The 14425-nt window shown below is 48.5% G+C and overlaps 1 protein-coding gene across 5 annotated transcripts in view; it reads left to right on the top strand.

The window, feature by feature from the left end:
• The window catches only part of Ascc1 (activating signal cointegrator 1 complex subunit 1), a 97392-nt gene extending 83205 nt beyond the window's left edge, over positions 1–14187 (top strand). For all 5 annotated transcript variants that reach the window (XM_034524229.2, XM_076916639.1, XM_076916638.1 and 2 more), the window contains exons 10-11: positions 12200–12321; positions 13888–14187. In XM_034524229.2, the coding sequence (XP_034380120.1) occupies positions 12200–12316 (117 nt within the window). In that variant the 3' untranslated portion in view covers positions 12317–12321; positions 13888–14187. The remainder of the gene's footprint in view (positions 1–12199; positions 12322–13887) is intronic.
• The last annotated feature ends 238 nt before the right edge of the window (positions 14188–14425 follow it).

Raw genomic sequence — 14425 nt, forward strand, 5'->3', positions numbered from 1 at the left:
GAAGAATGCATCAGGAATTTACCACTTTTAAAGGTTTTTTTTTGGGGGGGGGGGCTGGAAGGGGCTCTCGCTTTCTCTTTAGTTCTGATCACACTGAGGTGCTCAGTCATAGAGAAGGCACTTAATTGGGAAGGTCATCTGATCCAGGCCAGCCATGCCCTCTCTCTCTTCACCAACTTGTTTGTGGGTCCACCTAACCCTCATACTCTAAGGAGAGGGCCCAAAGGCTTGAACTCCAGACTCAGTAGGTGTGGGTGCGTGCTTTAGAAATAGAAGTCAAAGTTGGGAGAGACCTGGGAGGGCCCTAGCCCTACCTCCAAAGCAGAACTGGGTCTAAGAGGTGTAATTGGCAGCAGAGACACATGACAGCACAGAACATGGGAGACAGAAGTGGGGAGCAGCAGGCAGGGGCCCATAGTCTGCTGGGAGGAGGTGTGGGCCTTGGTGACAGGCAGGGCCTGGCACCAGGACACCTCACTAGTCCCAGGTCTAGTCTGCCTAAGCACTGAGTATATGTTGTCCACATGGCTGAGTTACTCAAAGAAGGCTAAGTGTGGTCAGTTGATTCCTAGGTAAGCAACTTTATAAGTGGCTCTGTGCTATCAGGATGTCTTGGCCACTCTGTCTTCTCAAGGGAAGTGTGTGTGTGTGTGTGTGTGTGTGTGTGTCTTTGTCTTTTTGAGGCAAGACTGTCCTGGAACTTACTCTATCAACTAGGTTAGCCTTGAACTCACAGATCCACCTGCCTCTGCTTCCCAAGTACTGGGATCAAAAGCTTGTACCACCAGGTAGAGAAGGTGTTCTAAATAAGTAGGCACATTTACACCCTCGAGGCCATGATGGGTAGAAACTGAGCAGTTCTAAGTTGAGGCCATGATGGGTAGGGACTGAGCAGGTCTAAGATGCCCTTATAGCTTCCTCCTGGTGACACTATTCTCCAGAGAGAGTGGCTTCCTAACCCCAGGGTTTTTGTGAGGGGAAAAAGGAGTGAGGCCAAGCATGATGTCACTGTGTACCCCAGGCTGCCTTGAACTTCCCTATGTAGCCCAGGCTGGCCTCAAACTCATGGAAATCTTCCTGCTTTAGCCTCCCACATTCTTGGCTTACATGCCCAGCTTCTTACCTGAACTTTATACTGACTTTTATGGCCAAACTGCAAGTTTTTCTAGTATTTGAACCCTTCTTTTTGCTTCTCATACTGACTGTAAACTTGGCCAGAAGCACCTACTTGACATGGCTGTTAGAATTGTCAGCCTGTCACTTTTAAAATCACTAATGGCTTCCAGTCCAGTTCCCATTGAAGGTGTTCCTGTCTGAAGTCTCTGGAGTCTGGTCTTCTAACTCTTACCAAAATCAGCCATTGTACCATGGTTCTAGCATTGCAAACTTCTTAGACCTGCTTCTTCAAACACTTGCAAATTCCCTCCCCCAAAAAACAGTCCCAAAAGCTTCCAAACCACGTTGTGAATCCAAGCAATCGGCTTCCACTTCTCCAGTGTCAACTTTCTCTCTCTGTCTCTCTCTCTCTCTCTCTCTCTCTCTCTCTCTCTCTCTGTCTCTCTCCTCTCTCCCCTCTCTGTGTGTGTATGTGTGTGTGTATGTTTCTTTTAAATCATCACTGCAATCCAGTACCAGATAGGAACAACTTGTGGGAAGGTATGTATGTATGTATGTATGTATGTATGTATGTATGTGTGTGGATGTATGTATTACTATTTTTGGTTCACAGTTCAGAGTTTTAGCACGTAGTACTTGGCTTTGCTGACTCTGGGCCATGGTGAGGCAAAGCATCATGGCAGCAAAGGCTCATAGCAGAGATTGTCCAAAGCATGGTGGACAGGATGGAGCAAAGCAAGAGGCAAGGGACCATGAGTGATCTCCAGAGACACGCTTCCAGTAACTAATTTCCTGTTAGGCCCCACATTCTTGATGTTTCAAGAACCTCCCAAAATGGCACCACCAGCTCAGGGCTAAGTACTGTGGGGCATTTCGTAGTCAAGCCGTAACAGCCCTGAAACATGTGAGCACATGCTGTGAACAGATGCTGACAGCCTGAGGGTGGGTTCCCTCCCGAGTGGGCATTCTTGGATACAGATTTGTTATTCTCCGCAGGAGCTGTGCAGCACCTCTTGGTCACAGCCCTTCTGTTGGCCAGTATGCTAGGCCTGGTACTGGGAGCTCTTAATTTCTCTGAGTCAGTGGTCCTCGGCTGTCTCTGTTTCTTATCTCTAAGTGAGAACAATTACATTCAGCTCTGGTTCTCATCACAACAACTTTTTGAAGAGTTAATGAGCTGGGATTTGTAAGGCACTTTTAGATCCTTAGATGAAAGGTGTTATTTAAGCTTTGTACTGGGAGTACCTTCCCAAGGAGCTCAAAATGCCTGTCATGCTGTCTTCAGTTATCCTGTTACCTGCCTTCCCATGTAGGGAGGTAGGTGGGCAAGTGCTGTATCAGATGGCACTGTTACTGTTAACTGTGATTTGTGAATAGGGTAACTGTGTAAAGTAGAAGTTGGTAAACAGTCGGAAAGTCAAGCACTGGGGAAATTTCAGAGCATCGGGCATTCGGTGTTCCTTAGAAGTCCAGTCACACGTGTAAAAACAGGAGAAAACACTCTCCCTTAGGGGGAGGGACCAGCACAACCTCACCTGCCCATGTCAGGATAGCTGCTCAGCTCGGCTGTAGTTGGGCCAAGTACATCAGAAAGGCTAGTTCAACTTATGTGTACCAAGAACAACTTATAAATTATGTAGGGCTTACATGATGTGTGTTTCTTTCCTTCCTTCCTTCCTTCCTTCCTTCCTTCCTTCCTTCCTTCCTTCCTTCTTTCCTTCCTCGGTGCTGGGGACCTCGCACATGCCAGGGGAGCTGCCCAAGCACTACTGACATCCTCAATCCCCTCGTGTACTTTACATTTCCATTATGAACCTTAAACTGAATTTTCTCTTACCGCAGTCAGGTTCAGTAAGTCTGCATGAGAAGCACGTTTTCTTAATAGAGGAATCTTTGGGCCAGCCAGTAAAAAGCACTTGCCACAAAAGCCCGATGGCATGAGTTCAGTCCCTGAAACCCACAGGAGAGAACTGGCTCCCGTAAGTTACCCTCTGACCCACGTGTATCTCTGACATATGAATGCCCCACCACAGCACACACCCACACACAATACTAATAAATAAACCATTTTATTTATGAGTGCGTGCGCATGTATGTTCACGCTTGCGCATGTATGTTCATGCTTGCGCATGTGTGCATGTGGGCAGGTCACTGGCAGCCCTTGGGAGTCGATTCTCTCTTATCTTTTTTCTAGGTTCTGATTGAACTGAGGTGGTCAGGCTTCAAGCATCAAGTGCTGCTAGTGGCTGAGCCAGCTCACTTTCCCATAAATAAATTTTGTTTTCTAAAGAGGGATCTTTGAGGACTGTGAGCACTGCTTTGTCTGAGAGTGAAGAAGGGGCAGGAAGGCGGCAGGCTTGTTCCCTGCTGGGACCAGCCTTCCTTTAGTTCTGTACCTTGAGGTCACACTCTTGAGATTTCCAGTCTCAGTTTTGCAGCCCCTCCTGGTGTCCTATGGTTATGTCACCAGATTAGGAGGAAAGAGTTGCGGGTCCAAGGTGAATGATGGGAAAAATGACCACAGTCAGCCCCTCAGTCTTGCCGTTTGTTTCCTTCCAATGTAAACCACTATGTTACTAGAAATCAATAATTCCCTCTGTGCTCTCCTGAGGAAACAAACTAAAAATGGTGGCTCCACAGAGCAGGAGAGCGTGCGGCAGCAGGGTGCCTGGAATTGTTTCTGACAGGGCCATGTGTAGCCTAGGCTCATTTCAAACCTGCTGTCTCCTACAGCTCCCTCCCCAGTGCTGGGATTACAGATGTGTGTGGTGATGCTGGCTAAGAGGACTGAATTTTCACTTTGAGTTCTCCAGCAGAGAAATCTTGGGTTTTTGTTTAGTTTTGGTTTTTGAGATAATCTTTCTATATAGCCTTGGCTGTCCTGGAACTCACTCTATAGACCATATTCATCTTGAACTCAACAGAGATCCCCCCTGCCTCTGCCTCCCAAGTGCTGGGATTAAAAGCATGCACTACCACTCCCAGCGTAAGGTTTTGACCCTAACCTGTTTCATCCCAGTGGTTCTCAACCCTGTCTTTATTTGGTAACAGAAAAAGTTCAATTTTCTGGGCTGGGGAGATGGCTTAGCTGATAAAAGTACCAGGTACTCAGTTTGCATTGGAAATGCAAAGTGCATGGTTTGGTACTTAGCATGTACTAGCATGGGCTTGCCTAGCTTAGTCTCTGGAAAACATTTGAAAAGGCGGAGCATGCCAAAGTGTGCTTGCAGTGTTAGTTCTGGAAGGCAGAGACAGGCAGATCTCTGGGGCATTCTGGGTAGCCATTCTATTCTAATCTGTAAACCATGAGTGAGACCGTGTCTTAAAAAACAAACAAAATAAACAAACAAACAAAACCCCAAAAAGCGATGATATGGCCAGTGATGGCACACTCCTTTGATTTTAACTTGGGAGGCAGAAGCAGGCCGATCTCTGTGAGTTTGAGGGCAGCCTGATCTACAAAGTGAGTCCAGGACAGCCAGGGCTCTGTTACACAGAGAAACCCTGTCTTGAAAAACAAAAAATAAAACCCAATGACATCTGAGGAACACCAGCTGAGACTGTTCTCTGGCCATGCACGCCTGCACCCCAACACACATGAACACACATTAAAGAATGGATTCTTTTTTTGTAGTTTTTAGACAGGGTCTTACTATGTAGCCTTGGCTGACCTAGAGTTCCCTGTTTAGTTTAGACCAGGCTGATCTCAGACTCACAGACATTCATTCACCTGCCCCTGCCTCCCAAGTGCTGGGTGGTACTAAAGGCATGCACCATGATGCCTGCAAGAATGTAGTTTCCTACTGATTCTTTGCATCTACAGCACAGGACAGCTTTGTGTACATTAATTACAGTTGTCAAATGCCTCCCTGACTTGGTTGCTAGAGCTTTCTCTTAAAGTATCCAAGTTCATCCTTATTGATGTCTGTGGAGAACACAGACACTGGCAGTCTTCCGTTCTGTTTAAGTCTCCCCACATAGTCAGTAGCTGTCTGTAGGTGATCATCTTTGTTCCTTTACAGGGACCTCCCCCCCCTGCCCCCCCCCCCCCCCCCCCCCCCCCGCCCCATAGCTGCAGAGCCATGTGAGTATCAGGAAAGTGCTGGGGAGAGAATGGGGAGAGCTCAGAACCCCCCAGGGTTGTTATAAAACAGGAGGAGGAAACTCCACAGGCCTGAAATCTGGCTTTTTTTTTTTTTTTTTTTTTTTAAATTTAAAATCTCCCATCAGATCTACTATTTTCTAAATAACAGAATACTTTGTCTTCCTGCTCCTCATGAGCCACCAGAAGTTCAAAAGAGCAATCTAGTTTTTTTCTGCTGCTTTTGAACTTGTAGTTTGAGCGTCTTCTTCTGTCTCCCCTTTTCCTTTAGGCACTGAATTCAGTGGAGCAGTCTGGTTCATTTCTACTCATTCTCTCCCAAAATTCAATTAAGAATTTTCAGCTGAGCTCCAGTCACCTGACCCATAAACCAGGTTCAGGGGAAGAGCTCACTGTGCAAGCCATGTGTTAGCTTTTGAAGGCTGGGCTAGGCCTTCCCAGACCTCTCTGAAGGGGAGCTGCCCACAGCTGAAGGGGAGCTGCCCACAGGGAGGGATTAAATGGCTATCTGCAGGGAACCTCAGCTCTCTGCCTTGCATGACAGGAAAAGAGCTCCTCTCACTCCAGCCCCGCCAGCCATTATCAAACTGGAGCCTTTCCCCTGGGGACTGAGGAGCCAGCAACAGAACTGCATTCAGTAGTTGAGCGAGCAGATCTTAGCCAGGCATGGGAGAATTGGAGGATCAACTTTCGCGTTCACCTGTCCACCCATTAGGGACCGGGAGGGCACAGAAGGGCTGGGCTGTGCTACTGAAGGGGAGGAATGTTCTTATCTCTCCTGTACCGGTCAAGATCGCCCAGGCATTTAGGCACCTCCTTGTCTATGGCTCGTTCCTGTTGTTATGTGTCAACTGTCTGAGTGCTGTGGAATGTGACATTCAGCGTGCTGGTGGCATCATCAGAATGTTGCAGGTGCTCACCCTGGTAGCCATCTTGAGTTCCACCCAGTTGTGTAGCTCACCAAAGGACAGCCTCTGGACTGGGGCATTGTGTCTTCAGGGCTACACATGATTAGGCAGGAAATCCAGGCTGGGTCAGACAAGCAGTGCCAGACCAGGGCAGGGTGATGGTCCAAGACTCAGCCTCACCAACCGAAGGTGGACTAATAAGGGGAAAGCATGCACATTCATCCACATTGTATAGAACACAGGAGCCTCCAGGATGGAGTACAGTTACCTGTCTTTCTTCTTATGCTTGATAAAGAGTGAGGGTTGTGGGGAGACACAATTGGAGCATGAAAGAGTACGGTAAGATGGTAATGAACTGGGCGGATTTAATGGAAGGGTAAAGAGAATTTTCCCTCTTACCCTCAAGAGTTTAATCTTTAAATTTAATAGTAGCTGTGTTACTAGGGAGACAGAACACAGATCCACTATTCACACATTATAGAAGTCACAGAAAATAGGAAACTCAAAGGAGAGCTTGCGTACCCAGAGTAGCTAGCACAAAGTTCCTTTGGACCAGGAGAGGGAGAGGAGGGATGGAGAGGTCAGAACTGTGTGCAGTCAGGTGCAGATGAAGTCCTACAGGCAACCAGTCACCATGCTGCCCTCAGAACGTGAAAAAGTCTGCCTGGACATAGCATGGACTCTTAGTTTCTTCTCCCTGGTGATATGATGTGATCATGTCCTCACATGGATCCCTAGGACATGGACCTGACTGAGGGCAGTGAAGGTTAAGAAAAGACAGATGGTGCCTTTTGTCCCAGCACTCAGGAGGCAGGGACAGGGCAGATCTCTGAGTTCAAGGCCAGCCTGGCCTACATAGAGAGTTCAGGACAGCCAGGGCTACACAGGGAGACCCTGTCAAAAAATAAAAACCAAAATCAAATAAGAGACAAAAAGACAGACCCTAGAAACAGAAAGCTGTGGTGGACTGCACTTTCAGATGGAGCCTTAGCACCTCGGAATCAGCATTTTATTATATAGACTTGAACATGGCAGAGGGTTATTGCATGCAGCTGAACATGGCGGCGGGTAATTGAGTACGGAGAAACAAGGAGGACCAGTTTATGGTATAGAGCTGGATAAAGGGGACAGGTTCAGCTACTCTCGGTAGGAAAGCATCTGTCAGGGAGCATTCTTCAGGCTGCTTCAGGGATGTGAGGGTTGGGGAGAGAGCCATAGTTGTTTGCGCATTGTCAGAGCTCACAGCTGGCCCCCAGGAAGGCCTCCTTCTTAGCTGAGGCTATGCATGGAGTCCTTGGCATGGCCATGCCTCTGTCAACACATTTCCTCAGGACTTCTGTCACTCAGGGCTTCCTCTGCTCCCTGTAGTCATGGTCTTCTGAGCATGGGCAGTCACAAGGTGTGTCATATTCTTACATTCTCACAAAGAATGTTCTTTGTCTTCGATTTGGGAAGTGAGTCTCCCCAGGGAGTATCTTAGGACCCACTTGTGGAGAGAAGGGCCATGGGAAGAAAAAGATTCATTCTGCTCCTTTAAATACAAAGTGCCATTTATGAGGTGGCCTGTCCAGAACCATCAGCCACTGTGAGCCCTTGGCCAAGCTCACACTGAGCAGTAGGTGAGGGTGAGCATAGCTTCTGTTTCTCTAGGGGAGCGGATACAGTGGGCAGTTGCCTGCGGTGCCTGTGGTGCCTGTGGTGCCTGTGGTGCCTGTGGTGCCTGTGGTGCCTGTGATGCCTGTGGTGCCTGCAGTGCCTACTCAGTTGTTGGCTTCTGCTGTTGGTGCTGCCTTCACTGTTAATGCTGTTTAAGGTTCAGCTTCATCTTTTAGCATAAAATCTCCTGTCATGGATAAGTTCATAACAATTTAAATGGACACATGAGCAACCATCATAAATGCAAAAGAAACAACCTACAACTTTTTACAAACAAATTTCAAGGGCACACTTCTAATTCATAACATAGGGTTCATTCCCCAATATGTGAAGACTAACAATTCAGTTTTAAAAAAGTGGATATTTGTAACGTTCTTTATGGTAACATGCTTCCACGTGTCTAATAGTGCTCCAGAGATCATATCTAATGCATGCTCACAATATAGAGACTGGAGAAGGGCCTGACACATGACAGCTGGAGAGGCAACCATAGTGACAGACAACTGGGTGGAATATGTCTGTGTGTGGCCATATGCAGCATGCAGGTGCCTGAGGAGATCAGACAAGAGTGGGTCTTCTCAGAAACGCTCTGACACCCTCCTGTGCCTGCTTGCAGTGGTTTCTGTGTCTCCTCCACACCCAGAATGTTCTCTCTGTCCTTCCTTCCTCTACTCCCCATTGCCCCAGCCTTTCCAAGGCATCTGTCTCAGCGGTGATGACCTCCTGCATCCAGCTAATCTCCTCAAGATAGACTCTCACCAGCCTGCTCGAAGACCTTCAGAGGGTTTTTCTGGCTAACATGAGGTCTAGCTTGTGAACCTGACCTCGGGGGCCTCCATAATCTGTTTGTCTCTCTTTAAGTCTTTCTTGCTGTAACTTTCAGGACCCCTCCCAACATCCAAACTGCCAAACCCTGCTCACCACACTCACTTCTGCCTCTGAGCCCCATGCCCTGTCCTGTACATGCCCTGAGGTCCAGCTCAGTTCTGGTCTCCTCTGGGTGGCCTTGCTTGTACTCATCCCTCAGTGCCCAGCCCAAAATATTTGACCAGATCACCTAAAGGTTGGAAAGGGTTTTGTTGGCTACTTTCTCAGAGAGTCACAGTCACCGTGTGGTTCAGGCTTGATGGTATTCATAGATGTTAGAGGTGAGGTTCAGCTGCTTCATGGCAAGATCAGAAAGCAGACAGTGGCCAGAACTACAGGCTCGGCCGCAGCCTTCTAGATGGTGCCACAAGCTGGGCTCTGTCGTTCACAACATGGTTTAGACTCAGAGACAACAGTGCCCATCCTCTCACCACACACTTAACACTTGCTATGGAGGCTTTTTGGTTTTGGTTTTGCTGAGACAGGATGATACCTATCCCAGGATAGCCTCAAATTTTCAATCCTCCAGCCTGAGGCTCCTGAGTGCTGGAGTTACAGGTGTTCACCTCCATCCCGGCTCCAGGTAAGCATTTTCATTGAAGTAGAGAATGCATGTACAGATCTGAGGACATCCACGTGCATATGGAAGTGTGCTCAGATCTGAGGGCATCCACATGCACATGGAAGCGTGCTCAGATCTGAGGATGTCCACGTGCACATGGAAGCGTGCTCAGATCTGAGGTAAGCAAGCACAGCCCCTAAGCACAGCCTCCACACTGCCTTCTTCTCATCTGCTTCCTGACCCTAAAACTTGGGAGATAGGGCCATACCATGTACCTGCATGAAATGTCCATCGTCAGTGCTAAGTGACACCCCACGTCAGCGGCTGAGCCAAGAGCAGAATCCAGTTCCCAGTAGACAAGAAACAGAGTTCCAACAGACTCTGTAAGTTTCCATTACTGACTGGACTTTTTCTTGACAGCCAGTTAGAATTGAGATATCTTCCCACTCCCAGCTTAATTAGGGGTGATACAAGTTTTGGTAAGTCCCCTTTAGGGATTTCTTGACAGTAACTTATAAATTAGTTCCAGCTTACACATAGACACTTCACTCTGTCCCCTCCGTGCCTTTGCAGACAGGGTGAGGTCATAGCAGGAGGTTTGTTGTTATTTTGCCCAGCAGATACTTATTGGTCCCATGTAGACTACTAGGTACTGTTATAGAATATACAGAACATAGTGGGACTCGGTTCCTCCTTCCACAGGGTTTATATTCTGATGAGTCACTAGAAATAATTGATAGCACCAACAGCAAGGCTTCACGCTAAAAATATAGCAGTGACTAAGGAATAAGATAGGTGAGAAATCGGTGCATGATCATCTGTCCCAGTCTTTCCAAGCATTCAGAGAGAACAGGAACACAGAGGTAGGAAAGGCTAGAAATAAGGCTAGCCTGAGCTACAGACGTTATGTGCAAAGTCCATTTGATGGGATGCTATCAAATGGCAACGGAGAAGGCAGGAACTTGGGAAAGTGAAATAAATGCCAGATGCAGAGAACAGGGAGATGTCAGAGACGCCATACGAAAGCCTTGGCTCTTGGTCAGTAACAGGTGACAACATAGAGGCGTCTTTGCTGGTCTGTCTCCCTGTCCCTGCTCACTATGGTTTCTTTGTCCACACGGCTCCATGTGGTGGATGATGTCATGCACACATTCTCTGCACAGTCTGCACTGGCCCGGAGAGTGTGAGCGTCCATGGTCCCTCTCCTGCTAGTCCTCCGGAGTGCTTCATTGGAATCACGTCTAGCTGACTTCATTACCACATGCGTGCTGTCTTCGTTCATCAGGCTGCGTGGAGAAAGGATTCCCCCGGGCAGTAAGAGGAAAAGCCCAGGCATGGGTGGGTCACTTCTAGCTCCTTGCTGTGATGCGGCCTTTACTTGGGACTGTGGACACAGAGAGGTAGAGGACTCAAAGGCCACCAGTCCTTCCAGAGTAACTTGTAGGACATCCGAGCTCCCGATGGCTTCATTTTGTCCCCCCTTTGTCTCGTGGTTATTATGTATTTTTTGTACCTAGAGAGCTTCGGTTTGCAAAGCTGTAAATCTGTCAGTCCTGTTTATGTGGTTTTCACTTCAAATTAATGTTCAGCAAAGGGATTAGCAGATAGCTATTTCAGCCTCGCTTTGCTTTTTTTTTTTTTTTTTTTTTTTTTTTTTTTTTTTTTTTTTTTTTTTTTTTTTTTTAACAAGAGTGGCTATGGTTTGCACAGGCTGTCTGAGCCAGGAAGCAGAGTTAATTGTGTAAGTCAGTGCAGGAGAGAGCTGGTCTCCTTTCAAAAAGACAAGAGAGTGCAGCTCACAGCCTCCACATAGATCCTCTGGGGTCAAATTGATGTCATGTTGAAGAATCAATATTTACTGGACTTTGTAAAGTTAGCTTTTAATGAACCTCAGACATTTTTCTAGGCCACTAATTGCAGGAGGAAGAGAGATGGGCGAGCCCAGAGTTGATGGGTGAGGGGGCTGGTCGGACAGTGAGGAGAGCATCGCTCCACCCTTAGATGCCACTCGGTACTGTTACGTACTTGTATTGAAAGGCTGCTTGGAGCTGGGGTGCAAGCTTGGAGGCAGAGCACATGCAGAAACCCTGAGCTCAAGCCCAGGACCAGAAGGAAAAAAAAAAATAGGAAGGATTTCTTGGGTTCCTTCTGACTGTACAGGGAACAGTTCTTGCTTCCCAGCCGAAGGCTAGCCACTCCTCCTCTCCCCGTTCTTCCCAGCCCTGACTTAGCTTCTGAGATGAGATTGGGTGTGTTCAGAGTGGCATGGTCATAGACTGCTCTCTCCCAGTCCTTCCTCAGTTCCTGGGATGAATTTCAATGTCATTTCAGATTGTGCCTTCTGAATGTATCTCCACAAGGTCAGGTCCTTCCCGCCCACTGATGCTCTTGAAAGCACTCAGAACGAGCAGAGCGGTGTGCAACAGTTCCCGGAGGATGCTGGCCTGCGTTCTCACCTAACTGAAGGGCTTCCAAAAGCATCCAGTGTTCTCTGGCGGGGTTGCACACTTGAGAGTCCCCTACTGCGCAGGGGTGAGCTTCATCTCCTGCTTATGATGTCACTGCCCCTAGTAAGAGCTGTTGACAAGGTAGAGGAATGTGTGCTGTGGGCTTTTAGGTTGCCCTAAGAAAATCTGATACTAATGGGTCTCACTTGGTCAGTAACTGAAAGTCAACCCTGTGAGTGCGCGGCCCAGGCTCTTCACTGCGCGCTCTTGGCATGTCTGCTCAGTAGAGACATCTTGGCTTTGACTTTGCAGCCTTCCTCTCCAGTGAATTTTCCTGGGGGAGACTTTAGGACTAATGAGGAAAACTGGCTGTCCCTTCTCACTCCACCCCCATCCTCCTCCCTAGGATCATTATTCAGAATAAACACTGAGAGGAGAAGCCTGGGTCGGGGAGGCTGGGACTGTTACGGTGTGGTGTTGGAAGGCAGAGGGGAGATCGAACATTCTCATCTCTAGCTCTCTTTGATTTCTTCCTTTGCAGACATTTGAGAACTTCTACTTTGGTTCCCTGAAGCTCAATTCTATTCACATCTCCCAGAGGTTCACGGTGGACAGCTTCGGGAACTATGCCTCCTGCGGACATGTTGATTTCTCCTGACGTGGGTATGGAAAGCACTGGAAATGGAGTGTCTTCCTAAGGTGGTGAAGAAGAGAGGCTTCACTTCACGGGGGTGTGGGTGTGGGAATTTGGATGATGTGCTGGTAGCTTCCTGTCAATTTGATACAAGCCATAGACATCTGGGAAGAGGGTGCCTCAGTGGCAAAAACCCCTCTATAAGGTTGGCCTGGAGGCAAGCCTGCGGTGTTTTCTTGATTAAAGACTGATGTGGAGAGGCCCAGCCCCCTGCATGTGGTGTCAGCCCCGGGCAGCTGGTCCTAGGGTGTATAAGAAAGCAGGAAACAAGGCATGAGGAGCAAGCCAATAAGCCAAGCCTTTCCTACCCAAGTTGATTTTGGTCATGGTCTTCATCTTAGCGATAGGACGTGAATTTAGGACAGATGCTGATTGTCCTGGGTGGTCCCTCCAAACCTTCAACTCCACGTTCCTTTTGATGGTTATCCAGGGTCCACAGTGTCTGCCAAGATGCTCCTGGGTACCAGGAGAGCTTGAGCCCTACCCTTGGCTTGGTTTGATGTTGTTAAATACAAGTGTGACACCATGCTGCCATGTTTCCATATAAGCTTTTATTTTCTAAAACTGTCAACCTTGCCCTTCAGCACTTTCCTCATCCCTCGCTTGCTTCCCACAGCCACTGGCAACATGGCACTCTCTGTCCGTGACTGTGACAGCTGAGTACCTCATGCAGCCAGCGTATAGTGTTTGTCCTAGCCTAGTGTCCTCAGATCTGCCACGCCCTGTCGTCTGACAGCCCTGCCTTCCTCTTTGAAATGGATGCTGGCCACTGTGTGCAGGCCACACTTGGCTTACCTGTCTGTGCACAGCAGACCCTTGGGTTGCTCCCACATCTTGACTGCTGTGAATAGAGCTGGTCCTGACCTGGTGTGCAGATGTTTCTTCCACATCCGGCGTTCATTTCCCTCTGTGGCCAGAGCCCTGTCCTTAGCAGTCATGATTATGTTTATGCTGCTTGGTCTGTCGGTTTTCTTTTTAACTTTAGTCTCTAAAAATATTTTGGGGCGGGGGCTCGGGATATATCTCAGTTGGTAGAGTGCTTGAATAGTCTACTTGAAACTGTGGTGAGGCTCCCAGCAACACATATGTGGTGGCCGATGCCTGAGGTCCCAGCACGTGGGAGGAGGAGGTAGGAGGATCAGAAGTTTAAGGTCGTCCTTGGCTACATGGAGAGTTCAAGGCCAGCCTGGGATATATGAGACTAAGTCCTCTCCCCCAAACCCCAAAAGAACCTCAAGGAACTAGAGACCTGGGTCAGTGCATAAGAACACTGGCTGTTCTCCCAGAGCACCTGGGTTCGATTCCAAGCACCCAGGCTATGGAGGCTCACAACCCTCTGTAACTCTAGTCCTAAGCGATTCAACATCCTATGTGGCCTCTACAGACCAGGCTTATAAACAGCACCCAGACATAGAATGCATGCCAAACACCCATAACCCATAAGATAAAAAGAAACAAACATTAAAACAAACAAGCGGTAACAGTACCGGAGTCCTGTTCTGCCACATCCCACATCTTCTCTGGTTCCTTCTCAGGAGAGCAGCGGGGAACCGTGACCGACTGAGACCATCGGGAGCCCAGCAGCCTGGCAGCATGGTGGCAGCAGGCCCTTCGGCCTCCAGTTGACTGGCAGAGGAGGGCACTCCAGCCAGTGCTCCTCCCTCCTGGTTCTCATCCTCCTCCTCATCCTTGGCTTCTGTTCTTCATTCCTCACCTTCCACCCCTCCTTTCTGTGAGTCTGCTCCTCGGCTCTGTGGTGTGATCACGGGGCTGTGGAGAGTTGCTTCTCTGTGAGATGGCATAGACCGTCTGCAAATAAATGAGCTTCTCAGGTGGCTGTGTTGTGGTCTGTGTGTTGGGGTGTGGCACTTGCTGACTTAGCTGTTCTTTTACCAGGGACTCACTTGTAAGTGTGTCAGGGTCTGTTTCCCCAAAAGGCTCCCACTTGCTGCTGATAGGCAGATCTTGTAGCTTTCCTCAGGGTGTTACACAGGACATGGCTCTACTTTGACCCCTCCCCAGAGCTTCTCTCCTTGCTGTTGGGTGGCCTTGTCTGTTCATTTTTTGGGGGTG

This window comes from Arvicanthis niloticus, chromosome 20, assembly GCF_011762505.2.
Source record: "Arvicanthis niloticus isolate mArvNil1 chromosome 20, mArvNil1.pat.X, whole genome shotgun sequence".
NCBI classification, from domain to species: Eukaryota; Metazoa; Chordata; class Mammalia; order Rodentia; family Muridae; genus Arvicanthis; species Arvicanthis niloticus.